The sequence below is a fragment of the Arvicanthis niloticus genome, chromosome 7 (genome assembly GCF_011762505.2).
Source record: "Arvicanthis niloticus isolate mArvNil1 chromosome 7, mArvNil1.pat.X, whole genome shotgun sequence".
In the NCBI taxonomy this organism is placed as follows: Eukaryota; Metazoa; Chordata; class Mammalia; order Rodentia; family Muridae; genus Arvicanthis; species Arvicanthis niloticus.
The window spans coordinates 32104712-32131202 of NC_047664.1; the positions used below are offsets into that span (position 1 = coordinate 32104712).

Here is a 26491-nt window from a genome sequence, read left to right on the forward strand (position 1 = left end):
GACGTTCAGCTCAGCTTGCTTTGAGTAGCAAGTAGTGCTTTTTGGGGGGCTGGGTGGGAGATGTCATATACAGAATAATAGCATTTTCAGTAAAAAGAAAAATTTGACACCAAAATTAAAAGAAATGACCAATTATGTGCTGAGTACTAATGACGGAGTAGGAAAAATAAGGCTGCCTTTTATTTCTTCCTCTCCTTTGAGGGCTTTGATTTCAGGAGGTTTTACTTTCAGGTCAAAGGTGTCCAGCCTGACACTTGGGAAGGAAAACTCAAAGCTGAGTGTTTGCCAAAATGCTATCTCTAATGGATCAGCTGCCCGCCTTGGCTATCTCAGGTCCCAGCAGATTAAAATAAATACATCTCACTCAGAGTGCAGTGGATTTCAAAGAGGGTATGGGATTGCCCTGGGCAGGCCTTCCAAGTGTCCATGTCCCTTGAGGCAAGACCTCTGCAGATCTCGAGGCCAGCAATCCATGGTGTCAGGCTCTTCTGTGCTCTCAGTGTGAGGGATTCAGGGAAAGACTACAGCTTGCAAGATTCTGACTGGAAGTCTTGCTCTGATGGGAAGCTGATGCTGTCCCTTTGTTTGATTTTGTTTTGTTTTAAGGAATATTTTCTTAATGTTATCTTATTTCATTTTATTTTGAGATTGGTTATCATAATGTAGCCCAGGCTGTTCTTAAATTCACTGTGCTTCCCAGGCTATCCCGAACTCTGTTTTCCTGCCTCAGCCTGTTGCATGCTGGAATTACAGGCTCCCACTCCCACTCCTGGATCTATTGTTCATTTGTTTTAGCTTATACTTACTTTCTTTCAATGGATACATAGAAGCAAACACTGTGTAAATGAAAGAGCTTAATTTTTAATCTGTAAAACATTTTCCTTTGAGCTTTTCTGTAAGATAAGGGAAACAATATTGATGGCTCCATTTGGTTTTTTTTTTTTTTTTTTACATTTTCTGTGTTTTCTAAGAGTATAAAAAATTGAATTGTGCGAAATCCAGACAGCAGGAGATAGATGTATTTATTTTAATTCTTATTGTCTCAAAAATAGATTTATCTTTGTTGTTTTAAAATTATGTGGGGTGCAGATATGAGAACATGAGTAGAGGTGCTTGCACAAGCCAGCAGAGGGTGCCAGGTGCCTTGGAACTAGAGTTCCAGGAGCTTGTGAGCCGTCCAACATGGGTCCTGGGAAGACTTGGTTCTTACTGCCCACTCCCCAAGAGAAGGAAACACTCTCATCCACCTAGCCCTTTCTCCAGCTGGCTGCTATTGCTTTTTATATGTGGAGTAGGTGTGTGCATTTTTAATGTGTGTCTATCACAAAATTTGAATAATTGTTATAGCATGACTACTATCTTTTTTGACTACATGATTTTTAACAGTGGCATATGTTGGATCATATGTACAAATTCCATACCATTCCCAGGTTCTTCAGTACTGAACTTTGAGTGTTTCTCATTTGCTATTACTACGAATACCATGTGGCACTCTGTGCATGTATCTTTAGCATGCAATGCTCTGTACATGTCTTTCTCCATATCCTTGGTGTCTCCATGTCACAGAACTGAGTGACAGAATGCCTTTCCTGGAAACTTCACTTTTGCCTGTCCCTGTTTTTTACTGTGTGCCCATTCAGAGCCAACTCCCACTCCAAAGGAAATTGTATAGTTTAATTCATATTATCATTTACACACACACACAAAGTCTGAAATTTGAGAATATTACAAGTTGCCATTAACCATGTTAGTCCAGTGGCTTTGTTGTAAGTCCTATAATGAATCATGTTTAGAGTAGAAGCAATAAAAAGAATTGAACAGTCATTTAAATGGTACCACCTACAGAATACAAAAGGTAAGTTTCCCAGTTATAAGAGTATAAATTTTTCTCCTGTTTTTCTAACTGTTCTAGTCTTTATATCATTAGTGCTTTCTTTATAATAAACTATATTTCAACTAGAATTTAAGATTAAATATCTTATTCAGCAGGTGGGAGGAAGGCAACTAATACCTTCTTTTACCTTTAAATACATTTTATTAAAATTTTGGATATATTTTGACCATATTCTTTCCCCTCCCTCTCCTTCTGCCACCTCCCTATCCACCCAACGTTATGTTCTCTCTCTCCCAAAACCAAAATAAGAGAAACAGCAAAACTCAAAATAGATAAACAAAAAAAGAAAAGAAAAAAAAAAAGAAAACCAATAAGACAAAATATTAAAAGACACACCCACAAAAATATGGACTCTATCTTGTGTTGGCCAAGTACTCCTGAGCATGGGGCTTTCCCTGGAGTGTCATGTTATAAAAAGACAAAGGGGAACAAAATAGGAGGATTAAATGGGGGAGGAGGACCAGAAGGCCAGGTAAACTAAGGTAAGCTAAGGGTGCTAAATTCCTAAAATCCCACATCTCTGGTTTTCTCATACTAATTAAACAGAATAGCCTCCAGGGGGAGCCCTGGCTCCTAGCATCAGCCCCAGAACTGGAAGGGTCCCTGGCTGGGCAGCCTCCCTCCTCAGGTTGGCACACCCAGAATGCTTTTCCATATTCTAGGACAAATACCAAAGTCAGGTGAGATACATATACATCATATACATATTCATATTCATATACATATACATATTCATATACATATACGTGTGTGTGTGTGTATTACTTTTTTAAATGTACTGGTGCTATCTAAAGTCCAGCCCCAGGTCTCATTCTGCGATTATCCAAACAAATGATGGAGATTTACACTTTCTAACAGCTTGCTGTACCATCAGGGTTGGTGGACATTCACTGACAAGACCCTATTTTGTCAATTCCCAGATATGGAGGTCGCAGCCCCTAAGACTAGGAGTGACATTTGAAGCTGCCATCCTCTGTAACATTTCCCAAGGGCTTTCCTACGCCTGGAGGTTTGTGGGTGCTGAGGGAACCGCTGTCACCCTCCCTGCTGCTGTTAACACCCACAGACAGACCATCATGCTCCCAAGCTACACCCTGGAGTGTGGAAACTACACCGCCATCGCCAAGGTCAGCTCACTCACTGTTCCCCAAGCCCTGACAGGCCAACCAACCTTTTCTATAAGCCCCAGAGAAAACCCCTTCTAACCAATGAGAGGGAGTTGTTGTTGTTGTTGTTGTTGTTGTTGTTGTTGTTGTTGTTGAAGGTGTGGGTAGAATTTTAAAAGAAATCTTTCATTTCAGCTGGAAAAGGGTCTCACTGGGAAAGAACATTTATTGTATAAGCATGGCAGTGTGTACAATGTGTACCTGAAAACCTAGTACTTGTAGGGATAGGTAGAGACAGGGAATCACTGTTTAGGCTGGTGTACACACACACACAGAGAGAGAGAGAGAGAGAGAGAGAGAGAGAGAGAGAGAGAGACAGAGACAGAGACAGAGACAGAGACAGAGAGAGAGACAGAGAGAGAATTCCCAGAGAATATATGTTCTATATATGTTCTTTTGACCACGTAATCGACGAAAAACTATTTCTGTTCTTTTAAAGACACATTGCTTGTGCACCTATTTTGAATAAACCCTGTGCCAATAGAGAAATAAAAGAATATTAATGTTGCCATTAGGGAAGAAAATGGAAGATGTCCCCCAGAGGCCATGAGAGAAGTACCTACCGTGACCGTCAGCCAGTACTGTGCTTGGGGCCAGAAAAATGTTATAGATCACGTGGGGTAGAAATGGGAAGCCACTGCGTTGAGTGGCTTTATGAAGGAGGGTCCTGGACAGTTTGCTCATAGGTGTGGAAACTGAGGCTGCAGGTTAGCCTTGTGTAGTGACAAGAACCAGGAAGATGGCCCTGGGTCAGATTGTAGTGAAGTCAGAAGACCAAGATGAGGTCTTTGGGATCCAGATCTCTGCAGGAGGAATGGGTGTTGTCACTATGTGGGGTACCTGGTTCCCCTGAGGATTAGTCCTAGTCCAGGCCTCAGGCAGCTCATCAGAAGGTTCCCAAACACCCAAACTGTCCCTCAAAGAAATGAGGCTACTGTTGAACACTGTGAACAGAGGCTCACACCGAACGCTCTCACTGTTCCTCTGCTGATCTCAATAAGAACCAGACACTTGTCCGTGGGTGACAGAGGGCCATAGTGTTTGCTTTGAGGGGCATTGTATTAGCCGAGGGTAGTAGGAAATCTTTGGAAAGATTGACTGAGAGGTAGCAGATTTTATTTTCATGGGAGCAGAATCCTAGGGTGGTAGCATTAGGTCACCCTGATCCTGTCATAGTCTAGAGTAGCAACGTCTTTGGGGAGTCGAACCACCCTTTTACAGAAGTCACCTAAGACCATCAGAAAACACACACATTTACATTACGATTCATAACAGTAGCAGAATGGCAGTTGTGAAGTAGCGACAAAAATAATTTTTTGGTTGGGAGTCACCACAATACGAGGTACTAAAGGGTTGCAGTATTAGGAAGGTCGAGAATCACTGGTCAGGGGACGCTCCTGGGTCATGTGGGAACTGGCTTTTATCAGCCCTCATGTCTTGGTGTCCTGGTGGAAGCACAAGAAGGTGGAGAGTGTTCCCGGATGGTGGCTGCTCACCCTCAGACAAGCCTCATGCTGATGCTAACTTAGCTTTGCAGATGGCTGAGTATTGATGTCGCTTCTAGAAGACATCACCATTGTGTTGGATTCTTCATTACCAGCAGGTCAGAAGGAAAAGGAGTTGACAGTGAGTCTGAGAGCTCCCCCTTCTGAACACTTCAGGAGACTCTAGGTCTGGGTTTATACCCAAAGAGATGGGGTGAAATCCTGAAAGCATAAGCCCAGGCTTTCATGAACTAGCTGGAAGGGTGAGTGGTCACAGCTAGGGCCAAGTATCCATCCTTTATCACTGTTCTGTTGGCACATTTGACTTTTCTATTGGGGACCCTGTTTGTGTCTAGGCCTTGGAGACCTCTGATAAAGCAGATTTTGTTTGTTTGTTTGGTTGGTTGGTTTGGTTTTTCCTAACTGTTCTCATTGGCATGTTACACTTGGGAGGTAGACCTCAGGTTCCTGCTCCTTCCTTGGCAGCTCTACACTGAGCTACTGTCCTCCACAGACATGGCACCTGCCCAGAACTTGCTTGCAGCTGCAGTGTGCACCAGGCACTGGGTAGGGTGCCTACCTAGAGAAGTTCTAACATATCAGTTACTTTTCTCATTGTGACAGAGTACATGACAAAAGCGACTTAAGGAGGGCTGACTGGGCTCTTACAGTTCGTCTTGGTGGGGACGCAGGTGACAAGAGTGTGAGGTGGCTGGATCCTTACTTGGGAAGCAGAGACAGTAAAGCTCACCTTGCCTTCTCCTTTATGCCTGTCTAGGGTCCCAGTCTATGTCCCGCCCACATTTCTCAAAGACCATTATGTGTTTTACCTCATCTCTTCTGCTCCCCGATACCCACTGTCTCCTTAACTGTACAGAAGGGGGACCTCTTGGCCCCACTGTCAACCCCTTTCTTTCCGATTAGATGTAACAGGGTAAAAGAGCCAGTAAATGACAAGACCATGGAGAAACACACTGTTTACAGTGGAGGTTTGAAAACTGTCAGCCATGTGTATTCAGGGAGCATGGGTATCTAAATACCTTGTCTTACTTTGCTTTCTAGTGCTGTGAAAAACATTGTAATCAAAATCAATGTAGGGAGGAAAGGGCTTATTTGACTTACATATCCTGAGTCACAGTCCACTGAAGGATGCTAAGACAGGAACTCAACACAGAAACCTGCAGCAGCAACTGAAGCAGAGACCATGGAGAAACGCTGTTTACTAGCTTGCTCTTCCTGCTTCACCCAGTTTGTTTTCTTGTATAACCCAGGACCACCTGCCTAGAAGTGGTACTGCCCACAGTGGGCTAGTCCCTTCCACACCAATCATTAACCAAGAAAATGTTCCACAGGTATGCCTACAGGAAAATCTGATAGGGGCATTTTCTCAGTTGAGATTCCCTCTTCTCCAGTGATTCTAGCTTGTGTCAACTTGACAAAATGCTGACCAACACACACCTAGATAACTGCATTTAGGTAGACTTACATACAGATGAATGGTGTGAGTGACCATTGCAGAGCTGAGGGCCGGTGTCAGATGTGTAGATCCAGGAAGCATTTGCTTGTTCTCATGTGATACCCCTTTGTCTTTTGTCTCTCAGGTTCAGATCAAGGGAAGCATGGTGTATAGCAACTATTCTGTTGGTGTAGAAGTTCAAGCTAGGCTACCTGTCAGTGTGATCTCGGAAGGCACACACATCTTCATCTCCAAGGACACCTCAACTTCCATTGTCCTCAGAGGGTCCCAGTCCTATGACCCTGACAACCCAGGGGCTACTCTCAGGTGAGAATACAGAACTATGGGGCCCTCTGGATCCTACTTCTTCAAACCCTGGCTCAGGAATGTTAGGAGAATTAGTCTGGGAATTCTGCCAAAATAGTTTGAGACATTTATGTGTGCCTGCCTTCTTTAGTCAAACTGCTTTATTCATTATCCAAGTGTAAGCCAATATAGGAAAGGAGAGTAAAGTGTGAGTAGTTTTTTTAAGGTGCTGCTTAAACTGTGATTTTGGAATGTACGTTATAAATGCTACCCTTTCATTAGGACTCCTTAGTCAGATGCCAGTGTGTGGGGGAGGCAGAGGCTGTTTGTGAGGCTCAGCTCTGCGGTCATGGGCTCTGGCCCAGACAGCTCAGTCTGAGAGGCCTTTCCCAGCCTTCTGCTATGATCCTCTACCTCCCAGCATGCATCCACCACTCATGCAGCCCTCCCAGTAGCCCCCGGCCCTTGTCATACACCAATCTGCTCTATGCTGTCTGTCACCACCACCTTTGTGCCCCTTTCCTGTGCCTCAAATCACCCAGCCATGAATTTCACCTCTTCCCAATGGCCTTCCCTAACTCTGTCCATTAAACAAGTTTTTTTTTTTTTAGTTAAAAATCAATTTTTATACAATATATTCTGATCATGGTTTCCCCCTCCCTCATACCATCCCAAATCCTCTCCACCTTCCCACTCGGCCAACTCCATGCCTTCTCAGTCTCAATCTCTCTAGAAAACAAACAGGCAATTAAATCAGAATAATGAAGAAAGAAAGAAAAGCACAAGAAACACACATACACACCGACACACTGAGACAGACAGACAGACAGACAGACAGACAGACACACACACACACACACACACATACACACACACACACACACACACACACACACACAAATAAAATCCATAAAATCACAAAATCAGTAATCACAGTATACAAGCAAAAACCAAGTTAGGTATTTTAAAAATGTCCAAACAAAGCAATATAAGACCCAAAACAAAACCGAAAAAAAAAAAAGACCCAACCCCAAAATACCATGCAGTTTATTTTGTGTTGCCCACCTACAACTGCCAATAAGTATGGTTTGTGTACACAATGAGAGTCCATTGGACAAAATTCAATTTTCCTTTCTGGGCATTTCTCAATTGAGGATTTCTCCATTGGAGATAGCTCCTGGTTAGGGCTGGTGGCTCATGTCCTCTTCCCCCTCTTAGTTCTGGGACCATGAGGAAACAATTCTTCCAGTTGTTCAGATTAAAACTTTCCTTGGTGTCTTTGACATCTCTTTCTCTCATACTTCATGCCTGTCAGGAAACCTCATTAGACACAAATCCTCCCCAAGACACAAATCCCCAAACTTGCTCTGCACTGCCTGGATGGGGTCACCAGGGCCTCAGCTTATGTCCACCTTCAGCCACAGCCAGTCGTCCAAGACAGGATGGAGTCTTTCTAGACAAAGCCAGAAGCCCTTACTTTCCTGCTCTGACCTGCACACCATTCAGCTCAGAGGGGAAGCCACTGTCCTTAGCCACATGGAGTTCAACACACTCATTCCTCACTTATATGGCTGCCGTTCACTGTCCTCCAACATTGAGTCTAAGTTCAGAACAGCAGGGCTCTCACTGGATATATCCCTGTCCCTGCCACGTGGTCCCCATTCATAAATCATTAAAGAGACATCTTTGTCACTGTGACCCTCATGTCTGCCATACCCAAATGTGGGATACAGTGTTTCATCAGTACAGTGGTGGTGAGAGGTTCCTTTTCCCTGATTCTACCTGTGTACATGCTGTAGACACAGTTCTCAGCCATCAGTCCTTCACACACACACACACACACACACACACACACACACACACACCTGACAGACAAAGGCTGTATCTGTGTCATCTTTACACTGTCAACTACCAGGACCCATCACAGCACCTGAAAATGAGAGAGCTCTGTCTGGGCAGTAAGGAATCTCCTGGGTGAACCATGGGGCAGCTTCTCTGCACAGCTTGCAGACCACACTGTATACTGAGTTCTCTTGTGTCTGGGGATGCTGCTCCTTAGTGGAGGTTACCAGGCAGCTGCAGTGCTGCATCATGCAGCTTTGTGAACAGAAGTTTCTAGAATGTAGTGCCTGTAGGCTATACAGGGAATTAGGCTTTTAAGGTTCAGGTTTAAGTGACACTTTTAGAAGCAGATTGCCATGATGAGGGAGGCTAGCCCAGCTTGCTACTGCATTTCCATACTGTTTCCTGCCTGTCACATGCCTATTTAAGCATGTCTCCTGCTCTGGATTAAGATCTGCTCACAGCTGGGATGATGCTGTCCTCCCAGTCCACCCCGATGGTGCAACTACCTTCATCTTGTGACTCATGCAATATCATCTTACAGAAAGATGGTGAAGGAGAATAATCTTGAGTCACCTGATGGCCTCACATTTTACCAGCTCAGAGTGAAACAGGACAGCTCCCCCAAGGCCTCTGCCAATGTCTTTTCCTCCTAAATTTGGGATAGTGTGACATTCCTGTCTTACCATGTGGAGTTGTTTTAGACCAGATGCCGTGTTGGCAGAGTGATTGTGAGGGAGCCTACTAGGGGTTTTGGGGCCATGTTGCTTATGAGCATATCGGGCCACCATGTGCAGGGAGGGGAAGGAGTGACAAAAGCAGCTCCAAGGCCAGGGTACATGATACTGGTCAGAGGGAAATGGGATCCTACCTGGAGTACAGTGGTCTCTGGGCCAGGGTGAGAAGACAGGCCCAGCTCCTGCACCACTGATAGCAAAGAGCAAGAGGTATGGTCTCCTCCAAAGCACATGTGCCTTTATCACTCAGTGATGGTAACCTTGCCCCTCCAATGGTTTCTCCAATAGGTATCATTGGACTTGCACAGCAGCCAGCTCATCAAGGTGGCCCTGCTTTGAGGACTCTACTCCATACCAAGTGAACACTCAGGCTCCTACCATTTCCTTCCCAGCAAAATGGCTCAGTGAGTGCTGTGACCAGTTCCTCGTGACACTGACAGTCTCCAGCAGGGGAAAGAACTCATCACAAGCCTTGGTGTTCCTGTCTACCCGCCCTGACCTGGCCTTCAGGTACCCTTGCCCTAGTCAGAGCAGCTGAGCACTCTGGCTGATGGTGGCAGCTTGAAAGGAATCTGTGTTCATGGAGCAGTATGAAGTTAGGCCATGTGGGAACCATAGCAGTCAGGAAGAAGAAGTGGTTGCCAGGGAGGGGCTAGTGATTTGAATAGCTCTGAATCTCCTGGGCTAACAGTGATACAGCAGCAATTCTGAAGGATGTTGCCATGATACCATTGGGTCCTACCTATCACAACAGCCATCTCCAAGATGGAAGACCAGTGATTGAGGCTGACATCAGAAGGCAGCAAGGCCATCTGATTTCCAGACTTGGGAGCTTTCTAGGGATTATAGGACTGAAGAGATATGCAAACGTGGGACCATGGGGGATTACAGAAGCAAAGAAGTGCTAAGAGTCAAACCCATCATCAGCTCGTCATCACCAAGCCTACCAGGGTACTCATAGCCCCATGGACCAAATGTAGGACTTGAGCTGAGCTGCCAGGATGGGCAAGGACACAGAAGTGTCTGGATTCTCCCTTCAAAGGGCTAGGTTATACATGACTGAGCAGGGGGCAAATTCTAGGGGAAGCAAGTTTGTGGATGGCACAATATTTTACACACTCCTGAGAATGACATAACTGAACATTTATGATCAGTTCATCTTTGGGATTTTCCATTGAACATTTCAGACCTTGGTTGACGGCAAGTAACTGAAACTGTAGACAGCAGCTACTGCACCCATGTCCACAGACACATGTGCCCAGGTACACACACACAGGTGAAAGGCTGTGTGGTTCCTTTAGAGAAAGCTGCAGATTTGCCCTGCCATGGTTGTTCCTGCCTCCTGCACATGGTGTTACATGGTGAAGCCATAGCTTGCCATGTAGCTGATAGTGGAAGACACAGGGAATCCTGCACACCACTTTAGGAAGTCTTCTTTGTACTTAGCCTTTTAAGGGTCCTCATGTACTATATAGCAAAGGAATTTGTGTGACAAAACTCAACCTAGTCTCTCACACTACCTGGTGTTGTCCTAAAGAATCCAGAGTTCATAAAATGCTCTCTGGGAAGCAGCCCTGGGCCAGGAAAGAGCCTGGAAAAATTTCCAGGAAGTAGCTATGGTAATTCAGAAATGTGTGTATAAAATGTGGGGTTGTGCAAGTTTGGGTCCCTGAGGGCACTGTAGGACATGGAACAGCTCATGGCCCAATAACGCTGACCAGAGGAAAGGTAAATCTGAGCCAGATAGCTGTGGGAAAGGCAGATGGCTTGGGAAGGCCCAGGTGACCCTGGTATATAGCTATGGAGGCAAGCATGTGGGAAAGAGGTGAGGAGATAGCTCAGGTAGTGACTGACAGGCTGGACATCACGGCCAGAGCCAAGGCTGAGTGACAGAGAAACTAACGCCCAGGACTATTTGACATTGAGAAAGTCTCACAGCTTCACTGAACTTGGTGAGCAGTGAGTGTGCTGTTTGTTAGGTCAGATCACCCAGTGTGAGGGCTAGAAGCTGGTCACGTGGTCCTCACTCCCCAACTCGGGCTCTGATGATGCCAACACTGGTGGTTCAAACATGGCCAGCCCAAATGAATGCAGCCTGAGGATGCTTGTGGTGTTTTCCTACCACATCACAGTGATTGCCTGTTCCAGATTCGTCCACATCTCATGGGTCAACTTTAGGGACATCTCTGTGAACTGGAATGAAGAAGTGTCTCTCCGAGCTGTGTGTGAAGACTGTGGAGATGTCCCAGACCTCACTTACTCCTGGGACCTCTTCCTAGTCAATGCAACAGAGAAGAGTGCAATGGAAGGTAAGACAGCTGCTCTGCTCTGCTGATAAATAACGAAAGCTCATGGTTGCTCTGTGGCTATGGAACCTTCATATCTGACCTGCCCACGGCTGGGATTTCTTCACTCCAACCCTCCGGACACTAGGTGATAGACCAAAAGTGGTTTCTCACATACGTGCTGCCAGAAGGCTCAGGCCAAACTGTTCAGACTTATTTGTCTAGAATCACAGGAAACTATTGCAAAGGATCTGTTATGAAGTTCACTGTCCAGACAGCTGTGGTCCTTGGAACTGTGACATACGTATTGGCGTCTATGATCTACTTCTCTGGCACACAGCTCCTGAAATCCTTGTGATCTTCTGTGTGATCATGGTTTTATATGCTAATGAGCTGACAGATGGTTAGCATCTTGAGTATCTTCAAGATGAGGCCTGGCTATCCCCAAACACTGGGATGTCTATGTAACAAAGCTTCCAGTAGAGCCCCAGAATGACAAGGATCACTGACAGAGGTTAGAGTTCTAGAAAGGGGTGGCAGCACAGGCCCTCACCCTGTGAACCTCTTGACCTCTATACTCTGTCATTTATATTTGACCAGTGAGTTTGTGTCCCTGAATTATGTGAGCTCCCCTAAGACAGGATGATTGGAACCTCTGTTTAGAGTCAAAGAATCATAAAACCACGTGGGCATTTGAAGGTAGGACAGATGGCACACCAAGCCCTCAGACTGTTATCTGATGCAGTGCCCAGGTAGACAGCATGAGGACTGAATTAGAGGACACCAGGCGCAGAATGGATTGCTGCTAGTGTGGTGGAATTCCCATACTTTGGAGCATCAAAGAAGCCAGCTGTGTGGTGAGACTAGATCAGTTGAGTCTGAGCCAGTCTTGTCTGCACACTTCCTTCTGACCTGCCTCTCTGGGACAGATGCCCAATGGGACCTGGTTCTATCTTTTAGTCCGTATTTCCAAATAAGGATGGAAAGCTCTGCTCAAAGATTCCACCTGCTTGGGTGAATGAGAATGATCCAACTTGTTACTCTACATGGGAAACTGAGGCACACTAGGCACAGGAAGAGAGTTTACTCAAGTCTAAATGAAGGCTACAGCAGGGAAACAAGAACTGCAGTTGATCAGCATAGGTGTTCTTGAAATGACACCAGAGGGGTTGCTGGTGTTTACGGCCTAGGGCAGGGCTTACATATGAGACTGGTTGCTAGAACTACACTGGTCAGTAGGAAAAGCACAGGATATAAAAAGAAGGAAGGAAGGAAAAGAAAGGAAGAAAGGGAGGGAAGGAGGGAGGGAGGGAGGGAGGGAGGAAGGAAGGAAGGGAGGGTCTTTACTGGAGTATGTGTTATCTCCCCTGTGTTGAAGTAATCTACCAGGTTAATCAGAATAACTATGGGGTCTTCGGTCTCAGGCTTCATATTTGCCTGGGCTGAGAAATATTGTAAACTCATTATTATCTTGTGTTCATCCTTTCTTATACTACTCCAAAGAGTAGCAGGATGCTGAGGATTGAGGCTGAGTCCCACAAATAATGGCCCAGAAGAGCTGGGTTTCTGTGCTGGGCAACCAGCTCTGCTCAGCTCCAACTGGCTGGCTGCCATGTTTTCTTTAATCCATTCTAGGGCTTCTACAAACCTTTTAAAGCAGATCTTGGAGTACAGCTGTCCCCTGACAGGGACATTCAGTGGGACTGTGCCCATCACAGGACATGGGTTCTGAAGTTTGAATTTAAGACCAACTAGACTTCCTGAATCAAAGACCAAAGCATCAGTGAGGACTTGTGGTAGTGACCCTGACAGTGAGTAGCTAAGCTTCAACAAGGCTAGTGTGTCTGAGAGAACTCTGAATAAACTTCCCATCATCCCATCTACAGCACCTCACAGAACTCAGGGAAACAAATCTACTAATTCACTGTAAAAGACATTACAGAGGACAGGGGTCTGCCCTGGTCAAAAGCAAAAGCTGCTTTTAACGGAGTTATTTCTATGTCTATGCATTTTTTTCATTTGTCATTACTCCTTTATTCCTTTATCATAATTCCTAGGGATGCCTTTTAAAATTATTTACTGGATCCTCACTGACAGGGAGAAATGATAATTAGGAGAAATTCTTTCCAGAATACAGAATCATCCAAACAGGGGCTTTATAGGACCTGATAGGGTGACCCTGGAGTCTGAATGTAGACTTGGGAGAGCAAGTTCCAGGAGAAGAGTTGTGAGGACCTTTTCCCACTTACACATGTTTAGGTCATGTACTGGCCTCCATACCAGCAGGCCAGAACCATGTGCCAGAGCCTTGATCTGAGCATCAAGCTTCCAACTCATGCCAGGTTTGTGTAAAGTAGCATGGTGTTACTGTTCCTGGGAAGACATGAAAAAGTTTTCGTTCACCCTAAATGGGGCGCTGCCGAAGATGAGTCTACTCCAGTCAGGAGCATTGTTGAGAAGTCAGGGACTGGAGTATGGGTGACACAAACACAGGTATGTTACCCAAAGGTCCATCACAGCATGGGTAATGAGTTGTGAAATCTACCTTTCTGGAACCCATCCCACACATGCTGGCATCCATCCCCGAGACCACCTGCAGGTGGGGACAAGGAGAAATGTCTGCAGTCTCAGGTGGGAAGCCTGAAGCCGTCTCCCTGCTTCTGCTAGGGAGCATTGACAGCCAAGTCCTGACTGTCTCTGTGTTGTTCTACTTCTTGTGTTTCTGTGACTATGTAGGTTACTGCAGCAAGCTCCTCAACCCCATGATGGCGACAGTTACACCAAGCTCACAGAAAATATCTTTACCTCACAAGTGGACATGCTTATGTAACCTGTATATGTTTTTATCATTTATTTTATTTCTGTGTGATATATGTGCCATATAGCCTTTGTTAGATGTGTCACACTGCATATATGGAGGTCAGCCACCATTACAAATCCTCTGAATATCAGCCTGAAGTCACCAAGTTTCTGCAACAAGCACCTTTACCAGCTGAACCATCTTGCACTGTCCCATAGCCTATATATTTTTTTAAAAGATATACTTTGGATATTCAGTTCAGAATTTTAACACTGTCACACCCATGTTTAAGTCCCCTTCTGTAGCACTGTGGGGCTGCTGGGCGCCTCAGCACTTGGGGCCAGTCCGAAGTCGTCTGAGTCCTACCTGTCATCAAATCCGAGAGCATTGCTGACACCACACTCACCAGAGCCTTCACCCGTGCCCCTGGGCTGGACAGCTCTTTCCAACCTGGGGAGTGTTTCTTCTGAGTCCACAGCTGGTGGTCACCACGTTCCTGCTGCAGGACCTGTGGCAGGCTCAGGAGAGCCTATGGAGGACTATGGCTCACTGAGCCCAGCACAAAGTTCCCTGACTGAGGAAGCCTTGATGATGAGCAGCTCTGAGGGAAGCTGGCCCTCCCCCAGTTCCTCCACTGACTTTGATGGTAAGTGCCACCATCTCTACACATTGGTCCTTGTATCTAGGCACCAGGCTCACCAGGGAAGGAATAAATCTGATGGGTCTGGTTTGATGTTACTCCCACCTTTGCCCTGAGTCTAAGCGTACTGTGTTTGAGCTCAATGCAGAGCCCAGCTTCAACCTTGGATAATAAAATAGTATTTTGTTTTTCTTATCTTGAAACAGGTTCTAATGTAGCCCAGACATCCAATTCACTATGTAGCTAACCTGGTCTTAAATTCTTGATTTTCCTGTTTTCATCGTTTAAGTGCTGGCATTATTGGCATGTGCCACCATGTCCCAGCTTAGAGATAGTTCATTCTTAACCCAGATGTAAGTGACAGTGTTCCAGGGACAGATTGTCCTTAATAATGTGTTCCACAATGGAAGTGGTTACATGATACTTTATTAGTTGTACAACAAAGAAAATTATATCAAATACATCGGCAGCGACCACCAATCGGTAGCTCACAGTCAAGTGGGGAAAAGGTATATAGGTTTTGGACCAACAACACTTTTATCTGTGGATTGTATCAAATGGTCCTAAGAATAAATTTTGAAGGTTTTATTAATAGTCAAAAAGATGGTCACTCAGACATGGGAGTGCACAATGAATGGCATTTTAAGGGGACTAAAAATAATTTGGCTCTGATCTGAAAAATTCTGACTCTCCACAATCATGAAGTTCTAATCCTATAACCTTACAAATCTTTCTTGGGGGATGGGGAGGGAAGGGGGCGGGTTTGAGTCTACAGCATTTAGCTTTCAATAATTATGTCTTCAAATGAAATATAATTTTTCCCTTTTGTATAGATTTTGAAGCCTATTATAGTGACATCCAAGAAGCAGTACCATCCCTAGGAAGACAACCAGGTGACTACTTTTAGGATTGTTCATGAGAAGAGCCCTGCACCCAGGCTCACTGTATATCCAGCACTCCTGGATTCACCATGTTTGTTCCTTACATCAAGGCTACCTATTACCCCCCCCCCCCAGGGAATTCTCAAAGGGAGAATGTAAGCCCCTCTGCATGGCACAGCCTGGTATAGACCTCACTCCTTGACTCCTTACTGCTGTATATCTTGACCTCGATGATCCCAAACTCTTAGTGGGCTAACAGTAGGCAATTCAGATCTAAGATGCCTTGCACAGGATGACCTCCCTTAGTGCCCTTTCCAACTTGCCTCCTTGCTGATCATCCTTCTTGCAGGATCTCTGTCCTTCCTTACTCTGTAGTCTCCCTCAGCCATACGATAATCCCATCAGCTCACTGTCTCCACCTTCTACCTATTATAAGCATGACTTCTGAGTATGTGATACGTTGCTGTTTTGTCTTGTATATACCTGACATCTTCACAGAAACTTCATGGCTTGTTTATTCTTGTGTCCCCAGAACCATCTTGATTTCCATTGTGTCAGCACAAACAGGGTGATCAACTTGTCATGTAAATAGATGATCAGTAGTAATCTATGTTTCTGAAGAGTTGACACACAAGGAGAGAACATAGGTTCTATCTGACTCTGGCCAGCTTGAAAGTGGCATACATGGTTGTGGCAGGCCTTGCCCTTCTTTACCATTCCCTCTGCATTGCTAAAAAAAAAAAAAAAAAAAAAAAAAAAAAAAAAAAAAAAAAAAAAAAAAAAAAAAACCTGTTATATTACATTTCTAAAGCTAACCACTGTCTGTTCCCTTATTTGGCCACTTCCTCCTCCTGGGGTTGACTACTAAGGTCAGCTATCAAAGTATTGAAGTCCAGCAATCAAAAGCCCCCTTTGGCTCACCTAATTAACATGCCCAGTTTAAATTAAACACCTCATGTTTAATTTAACATGGGTTTTCTCCCTATACCTTTATAAAATACCATTTTCTTATGGACCACATCTATCTCTTTTTTATCCAGAGAGTCCTTTGTCCCCAGGACAAACACCTACTTCCTTATCCTTTGTCTCTTTCTCCCCTCTGCCTTATTCTCTTCCCATTCTCTCTCATCCTCTCTCTTTTGTCCTTGTCTCTTATTCTCTGCCTTCTGTCCCTCTGGGGCAAATAAATCTCCTTTGTAATGACCCTGACCTGATAATGATATCTTATACTATCTGTCTAGAGAATGAATGGACAATTGAAGAGCTGTATCTACCAAATGAACAGGCAGGTGATTAACATGTTGAGTGAACGTGCAGTCTGATTTATCTTTTGAGTGAATGAGTAAATGGGTAAGCTAATGTGTAAGTTCACTGCAGCATTTTCTTAGCTGCTCCTCTCCAGCTGCCTCTGAGTTATGATTTCTTCAGCTCCTCTTGTTCTCGCCTCTGTGTCATACTTCTTTGTATGAGATAGCCTTCACAGGCAGTCATAAGATGGAACAGAAGAGAGTCCTGAGAAAACAAAGTGTGTTATGGACACAGGTCCTAGGAACAGAGATGTGGCCTACCACTTGGGGCCTTGTGAGGAAGCCTTAGGAGAGTGTGAGCTCCAGCTTCATTAGGGTTCCTGAAAGAGGAATGAGACAGGCGACAAGTGCTTTAGGATCCAGCAGTCTGCATAGTTCCTGTGGGCTGTAGGCAGTATGGTGATGCCTGGTAAGGGATTAGTAACCAGTCACCTGACCCTGAGATAAGGAAGAAGAAGACTGTTGCCCAGTGTATAGCAGGATAGAGGGGACCTGGCTGTGGATCAGGTAGAGCTGCTCATGGCTAGGTCTTCCATATCACTAGTGATTGGATAGATCAAGATGGGTAAACTCTTCTAGCCAGAAAGGTGGCTTTTTTTTTCCTGCTTTTTTTTATTTATTTGTAGGATACTGAGACATATTTGCATTGATTAGCTATCTTGTCACTGCTTTTTTTCCCCCCCTCAGGGTTTCACAGAGTTTTGAGTACAGTCACTTGGCCCCATGCTCCTGGGCAGAAAGTCATGTCAGAGTAAATGCATCTAAAGGGAATTTTCACTTCATCGTGGTCAGGAAGCAGAGGCCCAAACAGGGGGAGACTCCACATTTGCTTTCCCTGTCAATCTGCTGTCTTTTTCCTCTGTCATTTAGCATTAGCTGACCTTGCATTATAAAATTCCAAATCACAAGGTGGAAGGAAAGAAGAACTGAAAGAAGGAATAGAGAGAGGAAAGGAGGGAGGGAAGAAGGAGAAAGGAGAGTAAAGAAAGATGCTACTGGGTGGCTGATAATAAGACAATAAAGCATATTGATTGAAAATTCATACTTGCAAAAGGTATTGTTTTAGAAGTCCAATGTTCAGCAACCATGGAAATTGATATTAACATCAACTTTGAAGCATTCACGTTTCACAAGACTGTGACCTTTCCTTTTCTCTCCTGTGGTATGATTTATCTTCCTAGGGACTAGTACAGACTTCCAGGAAGCAGGACCAAGCCTGAGTGCTGAGGAGAGTGCCAGTTATGGGGACAACCTGCTGGGCCCTTTCCTCCACACAGGCAGAGCAAAGCCAACTCTCATGATTGACTGGCCCAAGGCCCTGGTCACCCGGGCTGTCTTCCATGGCTACACCACATCAGGTATGAACACGCTCTTTGCACCCTGGAATTCACAGCCATTTCAGAAAAGTTTGGGAATCTGCCCTTAAGTTCTCCCAAGAGAGAACTTCTTCTGTCTTAATGGATGAGTGGAATCATCTAGCCTTTTCCATTCATGTTTGTCCTTCTGTGGACAACAGCCTATTGCTCTGTCTCTAAGGATGAAGCTAGCTTCAGATGTTCCTTAAGAGTCCTCAACACATGGCATCCATCTGTCTCTATGACCTGGCATAGAATAGATGAGCCATTTACATAAGTGGATTGAGTAAAGCTGGCCCTGTGGGAAAGATGAATTGCTAACCTGTCTCCCTCAGCATAGGCATGCTGGTTTGTCTGCTCTGGTGGGTCACTGTCTAATGAATACATGTGAATAGGTCACCCCCATAAGCCTCTTAGGGAAGCTATGGATTTCATACTATTTTTAAGGAATTTTCTCCTTTTTCTTTCCAATCATCTGTTTTGTGTCGTGGGTCTCTCCAAATTTTAAGGAAGACTAAGCAGGATGGGTTAGCAAGTCAAGAGTAAAGAAATTGCTGGGCAGTGGTGGCGCACATCTTTAATCCCAGCACTTGGGAGTCAGGGGCAGGCAGATTTTTGAGTTCGAGGCCAGCCTGGTCTACAGAGTGAGTTCCAGGATAGCCAGAACTACACAGAGAAACCCTGTCTTGAAAAACAAAACAAAAAAAGAGTAAAGAAATTTTTATAATGAATATTCTATAAAAACTCAGTTTGTCAGTCATACTTTAACAGATAAGTAAAATTTATAAAAATAAAAACTCAAACACTGAGCTTACTGTAAAGAGACAAATGAGATCTTACCAGCATTCTCTAGTTACTAGGAAAATCTACCTCATTTCTGAGCTGAGGGGGGTCCACCTTGATACTGCTTCTGTGGGGCAGGGATGGCCTGGAGATGGGAATTTGGGCTCCTCAGAAGGCTGGTAACCAACAAACTAGTGTCATTCCCAAGTAAAAGCATGACATGTAACTGGTGCTAGAAACCTGCCCCAACCTTCACAGATATTGCTGTGGGACACAGCATCAGACAAAAGTCAAAGACTGATGAGCTCTGGTCTTCTAACTCTCTCTTACTGTTCTGGGGGCCAGAAGGTAGTAACTTCTGGGAATTTAACTCTCTCTGGCAATTAACTCCTGTTGTTAGCAGCAGGGGATTAGGTTAAAAAAAAAAATTAGTTGCTAGGGCTTTTTTTCTCTCTGGCTCAAGTACCCTTCACTGGCCAGCCAAGAGACTTGCAGTTCATTAACTCTTAGTGAACCAAAAAGGAAAGAAAAAAATGAAAGAAGGAAAAGAGAAACAATTCACACACACACACACACACACATACACACACACACACACATATCCACTGACTCTGGGTGGAGCAGAAAACGAAGCTCCAAAACCTTTATTTTCTGTCCTTGGTATATATACTGTCTCTTAAAACTTACCTCATACAACTATCAGGCAGAACTGTTACATCAGGATAATCAATTTTATGCTTTTTCTAAATACTCTTACATTTCAGTAAGCTCATAGTAAGTTTAAGGCAACAATTCATGTCATAAATCAATAAGACTTAAGCAATAACAGCAGAACTGTTTACATGCCTTTTCATTAAGACTAGTATCTCACTAAACATTCAATATCTATTACCCCCATAAGATCATTATAAGCTTAAAGCAACAATTTTTATGCCGCAAGTTAGCACAGTTTTGTCAAGAAACAAATCATCTGCCTTGTCTCTTATTAGTTTTGAAATTTTGTATAGATAAACTAGTCAATGTTTAACATTTTGTCCTTGTACTTACAATAAATTCTCCATTCTCAGTTTTTGACCTTTAATTACCAAGTAATGGTCTCATACCTAACCTAAAAGGAGTTTTTTCCTTGTAAATTTGTTTTAACCCTGCTTTCTTTTTCTAGTGAAATTATCCCTTGACACATGAAGATTAACAGAGCTCTTGTTTGAAACTTTTATACTATAGAAGACTTGAAATTACTTGTATAATTTTAGAAATTCTATAAAATCATTATTAGAAGTTATGAAATCATCAATTTGTCTACGTACCATTATGACCTGAGAGTACATCTTCATGTTGATCTGCAGAAAATCTTTCCAAAATGGTGGGCTAATGTCCAGGAATCATCAGACTCTATAATAGTGACAGGAAAAGGCATATCAGCAGCAAGAAGAAGCAATCCTGGGATGAAGTCTCTTGGGACTTTGATTTATAGAGTTCACTCATTATAGGCCATGCAAACAAACAAACAAACAAACCCTGTAGGCTATCTCCAGAAAATTCACTTGCATGTCTTTAGCCTTTCATATATGGCTTCTGACAAACCAGGGTATTATTTAATCCTTCACCCCTGGAACAAAGATGGGGCCCACTTTTGGGAGCCTGCTGACTACCATTTCATGTGGACACTTCCCTTTTGTAGGTATCATGGGACCAGCTGTGACAATAAAATCATTCTCACTGAGCAGTGGTGAGATGTATGTCTTACAAGCTTCTGTAGGTATGTCAAGGTAAAAGTTGGATCTGGTGTGGAGAGCCATGAAAGCTTGTGTCATTATTAAACTTTCCCCTAAAAGTAATAGTGACTCTCTCCTGTAACCCCTTGCTCTGGGCCCCACCTCTCTCTTCTCCCCTGTTTCCATCACCCCATTATTTGTTACTAAGATTGGTTGCTATGATATTCTCCTTCCTAGTGAAATCAGGTGCATTAGAACCAGGTAAATGATGCTCAGTTACTATCCATCTTGTATATTTGATTTTTAGCTAGATACCTGAGTAAGTCATCTTCTTTGCATATATTTAATCACAACAAGATGTCAGTGACATTTTTCTGAGTGCTCAGTGTAGATTAGAACTTACCCACAGGGTTACCTTCCAGTGTCCCCCAACTCTTCCTGCATTTTTATGACTAAATCTGAGAGCATTTTTTGGGTAACTTCTAAACATTCCCCTATTTCTGGAGACTTACAGTCCTATTTAACAAGCATGGAGGATTCAATCAATATAGGATTGACTCTTTATCCACATTTTTGCACTGCTTAGAACCCAACATGAGCCAGGTATAGTGGCCCAGCTGTAGTAACAGCAGTTGGGAAGCAGAGAGATGAAGATTGCAAGTTCAAGGCCAGACCCTACCTCAAAGCAAAACTAGATAAGCAAAACTTACTGTGCACTTCCAGTTTTGCCTCTCGTGTTTGTATATACATCATTCAAGGAAGAAGCACAAGGCATGTTGTTTTCTGATAATTCATGGACAGGCTCTTCTGGATTCTCACTGCTACTGTGAGCCTCTGCTAGCCCTGTCCAGATACTAAGGCCTAGACTCCTGCTTCTGCCACACAGAGACAATGCTGGCTTCTATTATAATGGATGCCTTTGTTTTTCAGTTGCTCATGTGGTATACTCCCTCCACTCCAACCCCCACACACCCCTAGTTTTCTCTTAGGCCATATCATTACTTGAATCAGGAGATCCCTGAAGTTCTTCCCATGGTCCCAGGGTCCTGTTCAGTGTCCTCTGCCACCTGGGAGAGTTGAGCTCAGGCTTTAGGTGTCTTGCTCAGCTGTCTATCACTCAGCCCTCACAACATATCTCTAACAACTTTGCTGTCCTGTAATCTTCCCATTACACATGTCTTTTCTTGTATTATTTTGGGGGAATACTCTTGTCTCTGTGTCCCTTTCTTAACCTGGTATGCAATTCATACCCACGGTTGTTAGCCTGAACCCCATCTTCTTCTCCAGGGATATGGCTGGTCATCAAGGCAGAACTAGTCACTCCATCCTCTTGGGTTTCACTTGGGTTGAAGGGCCTATTTTCTATGGTTGACATAGTAACATCACTATTAAAAAAGGAACACAGGCAGTGTTCGCCCTACCAGAGGCCACATAAACAGTCCTCACAGGACCTGATGAAGATTCATACAATGTGATATAGAAAGTTCCAGCCCAGAGTTTATTGTAAGAATATGCTACTTTTAAAAAATTACAAATAATAATAATCATTGTAGACTGATTAATAAAGCAGAAAGTAGACAACATGGTGTTTAATTAGTAGGGAATAATTACTATGCTTGTTGTTCATCTCTTCAGAGAATTTTTAGGGAGATCTTTACAGCACATTCTAGATACAAGCTGAGGACATGGGAAATTGGGTGTATGTGTATATATGTGTATATATGTGTATATATATATATATATATATATATATATGTGTGTGTGTGTGTGTGTGTGTATGTATATATGTTTATGTATATTCTTCACTATCGTGCTTTATCCTGGTTGAAATACTCACCCTGTCCTTCTCTTAGCTTCAAAGCATGTCTTACTGGGCAAGGCTCAGCTCTACTTACCAGTCAACAAGGCTCCACAGGACATGTCTTGTCAGGTGCGACCTCATCGTGGTATGGAGGCACATACCATCTTCAGTGTCTTCTGCATGTCAGGAAAACCGGTATGTGAGTCCTCTTGTCTTTCCTGAGGAGTCCAGGCAGCACTCTTGGAAGTCACAAGAGCTCTTTACATGGTGGGCTACAGGGCTGGGCCTGTCCTGCAATGTGGGGAATTTGCTCCTGTATGAATGGGTGGCTTCCCTGACTAGAGAGAGCAGCCTCATCAGAAAGAGAGGATCCTGTTGCAGGGCTTTGCCAGGAAGTCAGGAGGCTCTGTTGCCCATAAGCAAGGGATTAAGTCTGTCTTTGAGATCAGGTGGAAGCACAGTAGGAGGCTGTGAATTTTCAGTCACTGTTCTCTGGCTAGGGACAGGCACTACCTGCCCCTGCCTTGTTCTGCTCAGGTTCCTTCTCAGAAACCCGTCCTCATGTACAGAGAAGTCAGGCCTGGGACCTCAGCTTCCAGCACAGGACATCTCCATGCCCCCACCTGACCCTCATGCCTACATCATGCCTATCTGTAGACAGCTGAAGCATATGACTGGACTGCTGTCACTGTGAGGGTACTAGAAAAGTCTGATTTGCCACTGTTAGGGAAGTGATTCTCACCTTTCCTAATGCTGTGACCCTTTAATGCAGTTCCTCATGTTGTGGTGACTCCCACCCATAAAATTATTTTCATTGCTACTTCATAACTGTAATTTGCTACTGTTATGAATCATAATTAAGTATCTGTGTTTTCCAATGGTCTTAGGCAACCCCCGTGAAAGGGTCATTAAACCTCACAGGGGTCACAACCCAGAGGTTGAGAACTGTTGTATTAGGGGTCTAAAAACAAAGTGAGCTAGCTGACCCAAGTGCGGAATCCTGCTTCAGGTAAGAAGCCCTTTGGCTTAAGAGCAGAAGAATCCCACAGTGCCAGGAAGCCTCTTTCAGGAAGCCTCTCTCTTGCGTGCACATGAGGAGGATTCGGGCATTTTGGTCTGGGGTGCAAAACATGACCAATGGTGGCCATGAGGGCAGCAGTATATGAGATTGATTGGTGATTCCACCCACGGTGTATTCAATTTTCCACATTTTTACTCCCATGATTGGATCATAGGACTTTCGTTATGAATTTCGTTACCGGATAGGAAACACTTCCTCACACACCCTGTACCGCGGACAAGATACCCAGTATTATTTTTTATTGCCAGCTGGTGATTCTTCAGACAATTACAAAGGTAAGTCACAGAGATCGGCATGTTACTAGATCTGCCTACATTTCTTTCCAACTTTCTCTCCTGTTTCTCAAAACTACAATTGCTTTAAATGGCCTAGAAATTAAAATTATTTCTTACCTCAGTAAATACAGGCCAGTTACCTGTCTTTTAATATAGAAACAATATTTTTAAAAAATCACAGCAAATTTATATCCTAAATTACTTTTCTTTTCTTTTCTTTTTTTTTTTTTTATTTTGCTTGTTGTTTTGGTTTTTTCAAGATAGAATTTCTCTGGGTAGTCTTAGCTGTCCTGGAATTTACTTTGTAGTCCAGGTCGGCCTTGAACTCACAAAGATCCACCTGCTCCACCTCCTGAGTGCAGGGATTAAAGGTGTGTGCCACTATCACTTGGCTTATATCTTAAATGTCAATCAAAATATAGATATTTCCCCTTTAAAGTTAACAAAGCTTTTTCTTTCTGACACCTTTCCCATAACCTCTAAATAGAAGCATTTTTTCTTACCTCTAGATTCAAGCCACACTAAGCAAACTTCTCTGACAATGTTTCTCTGGGCTCTGTAATCATGTTCTCATTGACATGCTGATGCTTTTGTATTGCATCAGAGCTTGAGTTTTCCAAAGCCAAGCAAACAGAATAACCATAGTAGGCATCACTGAATGGATAAGGGTGATAAGTCTTTTAATACTAAAATTGCATTTACCTGCTTCTGGAAATTTTTTGCATAATGGCTATGCATGCTAAGCACCCCCCACTTCTTGGTAGTAGCCAGAAGGCCCTCATAAGAGCTGGATCAAAATGGGATTTACTTTAGACAAGAATGCTCAGCCTCATAGGCATCCCTCTTATGGTGCAGATTACATTAACAGCTGATATATCTCTTACCTGAGAGCTGCATGTAGGGGCATGAGAAGCTCTTTCCACAAGACAGCCATAGTTCACAGGGCTAGATGGATCTGTAACTATAGAAGCTTCTCAGCACCATGTTGGAATGAAGAATATTTTGACATAAATCTATAGAACTAAATTTTAGGTCACAGGTCTGGGACAGTATCAATTAAATGTTGCTCAAACCCTTCATGTGATATATCCCGGTAATTGTAGTTTCATTAGAACCCAGTGAATTCACAGTTTGCAACAGGATAAATATGAACAACAAAGCAAAAAAATAAATGTAGTAGAGCAGATATTTAATGTTTCGCACCTTGTCCCATCCTTTGCATGAGTGAATATAGCACAGAGTTACTATGTCAAATTAAGTTAAGTCTTACCTTAAACCTACTCCTTTTCTCCCTTCCTCTCTCTCGATCACAGCACATTTTCTGCAGTGGGGTACTTCTTAACACTGGGACCTCCAGGGGCCTACACTGTCACTCCTGGCTCAAAATCTTGGGGGAAAGGCAGAGCCCAACATTGAGCTTCCCGACTTTCCTCCTGTTAGGAGTTGAAATGTATATCTGATATACAGGATATCTGATAAGCGACCCCTAAAAGGTCATAACCCACAGATTGAGAGCCACTCCCTTTGGAATCTTTGTTACATGAGAGGATTCTTAGGTCTATCAAGTAGCCATTTCTTGCTAGATACATATGGATTTTCTTGGTAAACCTTCCCTCAGAATTCTTCTTGACCTTTTCCTGTTAAATCCGTCTCTATCATTTAGGAACTAATTAAAATATGACACTAGCAACTGGCTGTCCATCAGAGTCTGGACCACACTCCCCATGTGCCTGGTACCCCATTTCAGCACTCCTTATGTTTTCAATGGTCAGGGACATTCTGGGTGGGCAGAATGGTCCTGTGTGCCATGATCTTGTGAATGGATGATGATGGACCCCTGCCTCCTGCAGCACGTGATGATGACATCTGCCTGTCTGCCCTCTATGATAACGACCATTCACTGGTCTGTCTGTCCTTTATGACTCCCCTCATCTCCTTGTCTAATGACCATTCACTGGTCTGTCCGTCCTCTTTGACACTCACTATCTGATGAGCATCCACTGACCTTACTCTGGTGCTCAGACGTTAGTTAGGCTGTGAGGTCTCTCACCCTCTGCACATTGTCCTCTTGTGTATTTGTTCCATCTAGTGTAGGAGGAAGCTCTTCTGAATGGCTAAGCAAAACACTGATCACTGGGTATAGCTTTGTCTGGGCATTTCTTCTTTCTTTGTTTCTTTTTTTTTTTTTTTTTTTAACTTTATAGGGTCTTTTGCTTCCATGTTATGGTTTCTGGTTTTGTGTTTTTATAGGATATTTCTGTGTGCAAACATGTACTTCTTTGTCTCTGTATCTTTATGTGTTTCTTGTGCTTTTTCTTTGGCTTTTTATATCTGTTTGTTAGTTTGTTTTGCCCTATTCAGATTTTTGTTTTTATTTTTTCTTATCCTTTTCTTTCTTTATGTTTTTTTTTCTTTTCTAAAAAAGATACCTGTTTCCAAGAGAGAGCAAGGGTATGAATAGGGGTTGGGGGGGAGGGGTGTGGATCTGAGAGGAGTTGAAGGAATCAGAATGTATTGTGTGAAAAAAAAAAATCTATTTTCAGTTAAAATAAATCTCTAAAAGAAAAAAAGAAAAGAAAAAAGCCATCACTGCTCTAGCTCATGGTTTTGCCCAACAGAGATTCTATTGACTGGTTTGCTGGTATCCTCACTGTGTATGATGTGAGAGAGCTTACCTGAGTTT

At 43.6% G+C, this 26491-nt stretch overlaps 1 protein-coding gene and 1 long non-coding RNA gene across 5 annotated transcripts in view; one reads left to right on the plus strand and one right to left on the minus strand.

The window, feature by feature from the left end:
* Positions 1-26491, plus strand: part of Pkd1l1 (polycystin 1 like 1, transient receptor potential channel interacting) — a 126512-nt gene that overhangs the window by 25294 nt on the left and 74727 nt on the right. For 3 of the 4 annotated variants that reach the window (XM_076938139.1, XM_076938140.1, XM_076938138.1), the window contains exons 14-23: positions 2815-3021; positions 6146-6327; positions 9174-9395; positions 11034-11194; positions 14263-14616; positions 15444-15503; positions 17980-18156; positions 20618-20695; positions 22505-22647; positions 23688-23808. In XM_076938139.1, the coding sequence (XP_076794254.1) occupies positions 2815-3021; positions 6146-6327; positions 9174-9395; positions 11034-11194; positions 14263-14616; positions 15444-15503; positions 17980-18156; positions 20618-20695; positions 22505-22647; positions 23688-23808 (1705 nt within the window). The remainder of the gene's footprint in view (positions 1-2814; positions 3022-6145; positions 6328-9173; positions 9396-11033; positions 11195-14262; positions 14617-15443; positions 15504-17979; positions 18157-20617; positions 20696-22504; positions 22648-23687; positions 23809-26491) is intronic. The other variant, XM_076938141.1, reaches the window with a different exon arrangement.
* LOC143443056 (uncharacterized) lies at positions 15056-22686 on the minus strand. The gene is made up of 3 exons (XR_013111757.1): positions 22547-22686; positions 20244-20328; positions 15056-16221 (listed from the first exon to the last, which is right to left on the minus strand). It is a non-coding gene; the product is annotated as an uncharacterized LOC143443056 (long non-coding RNA).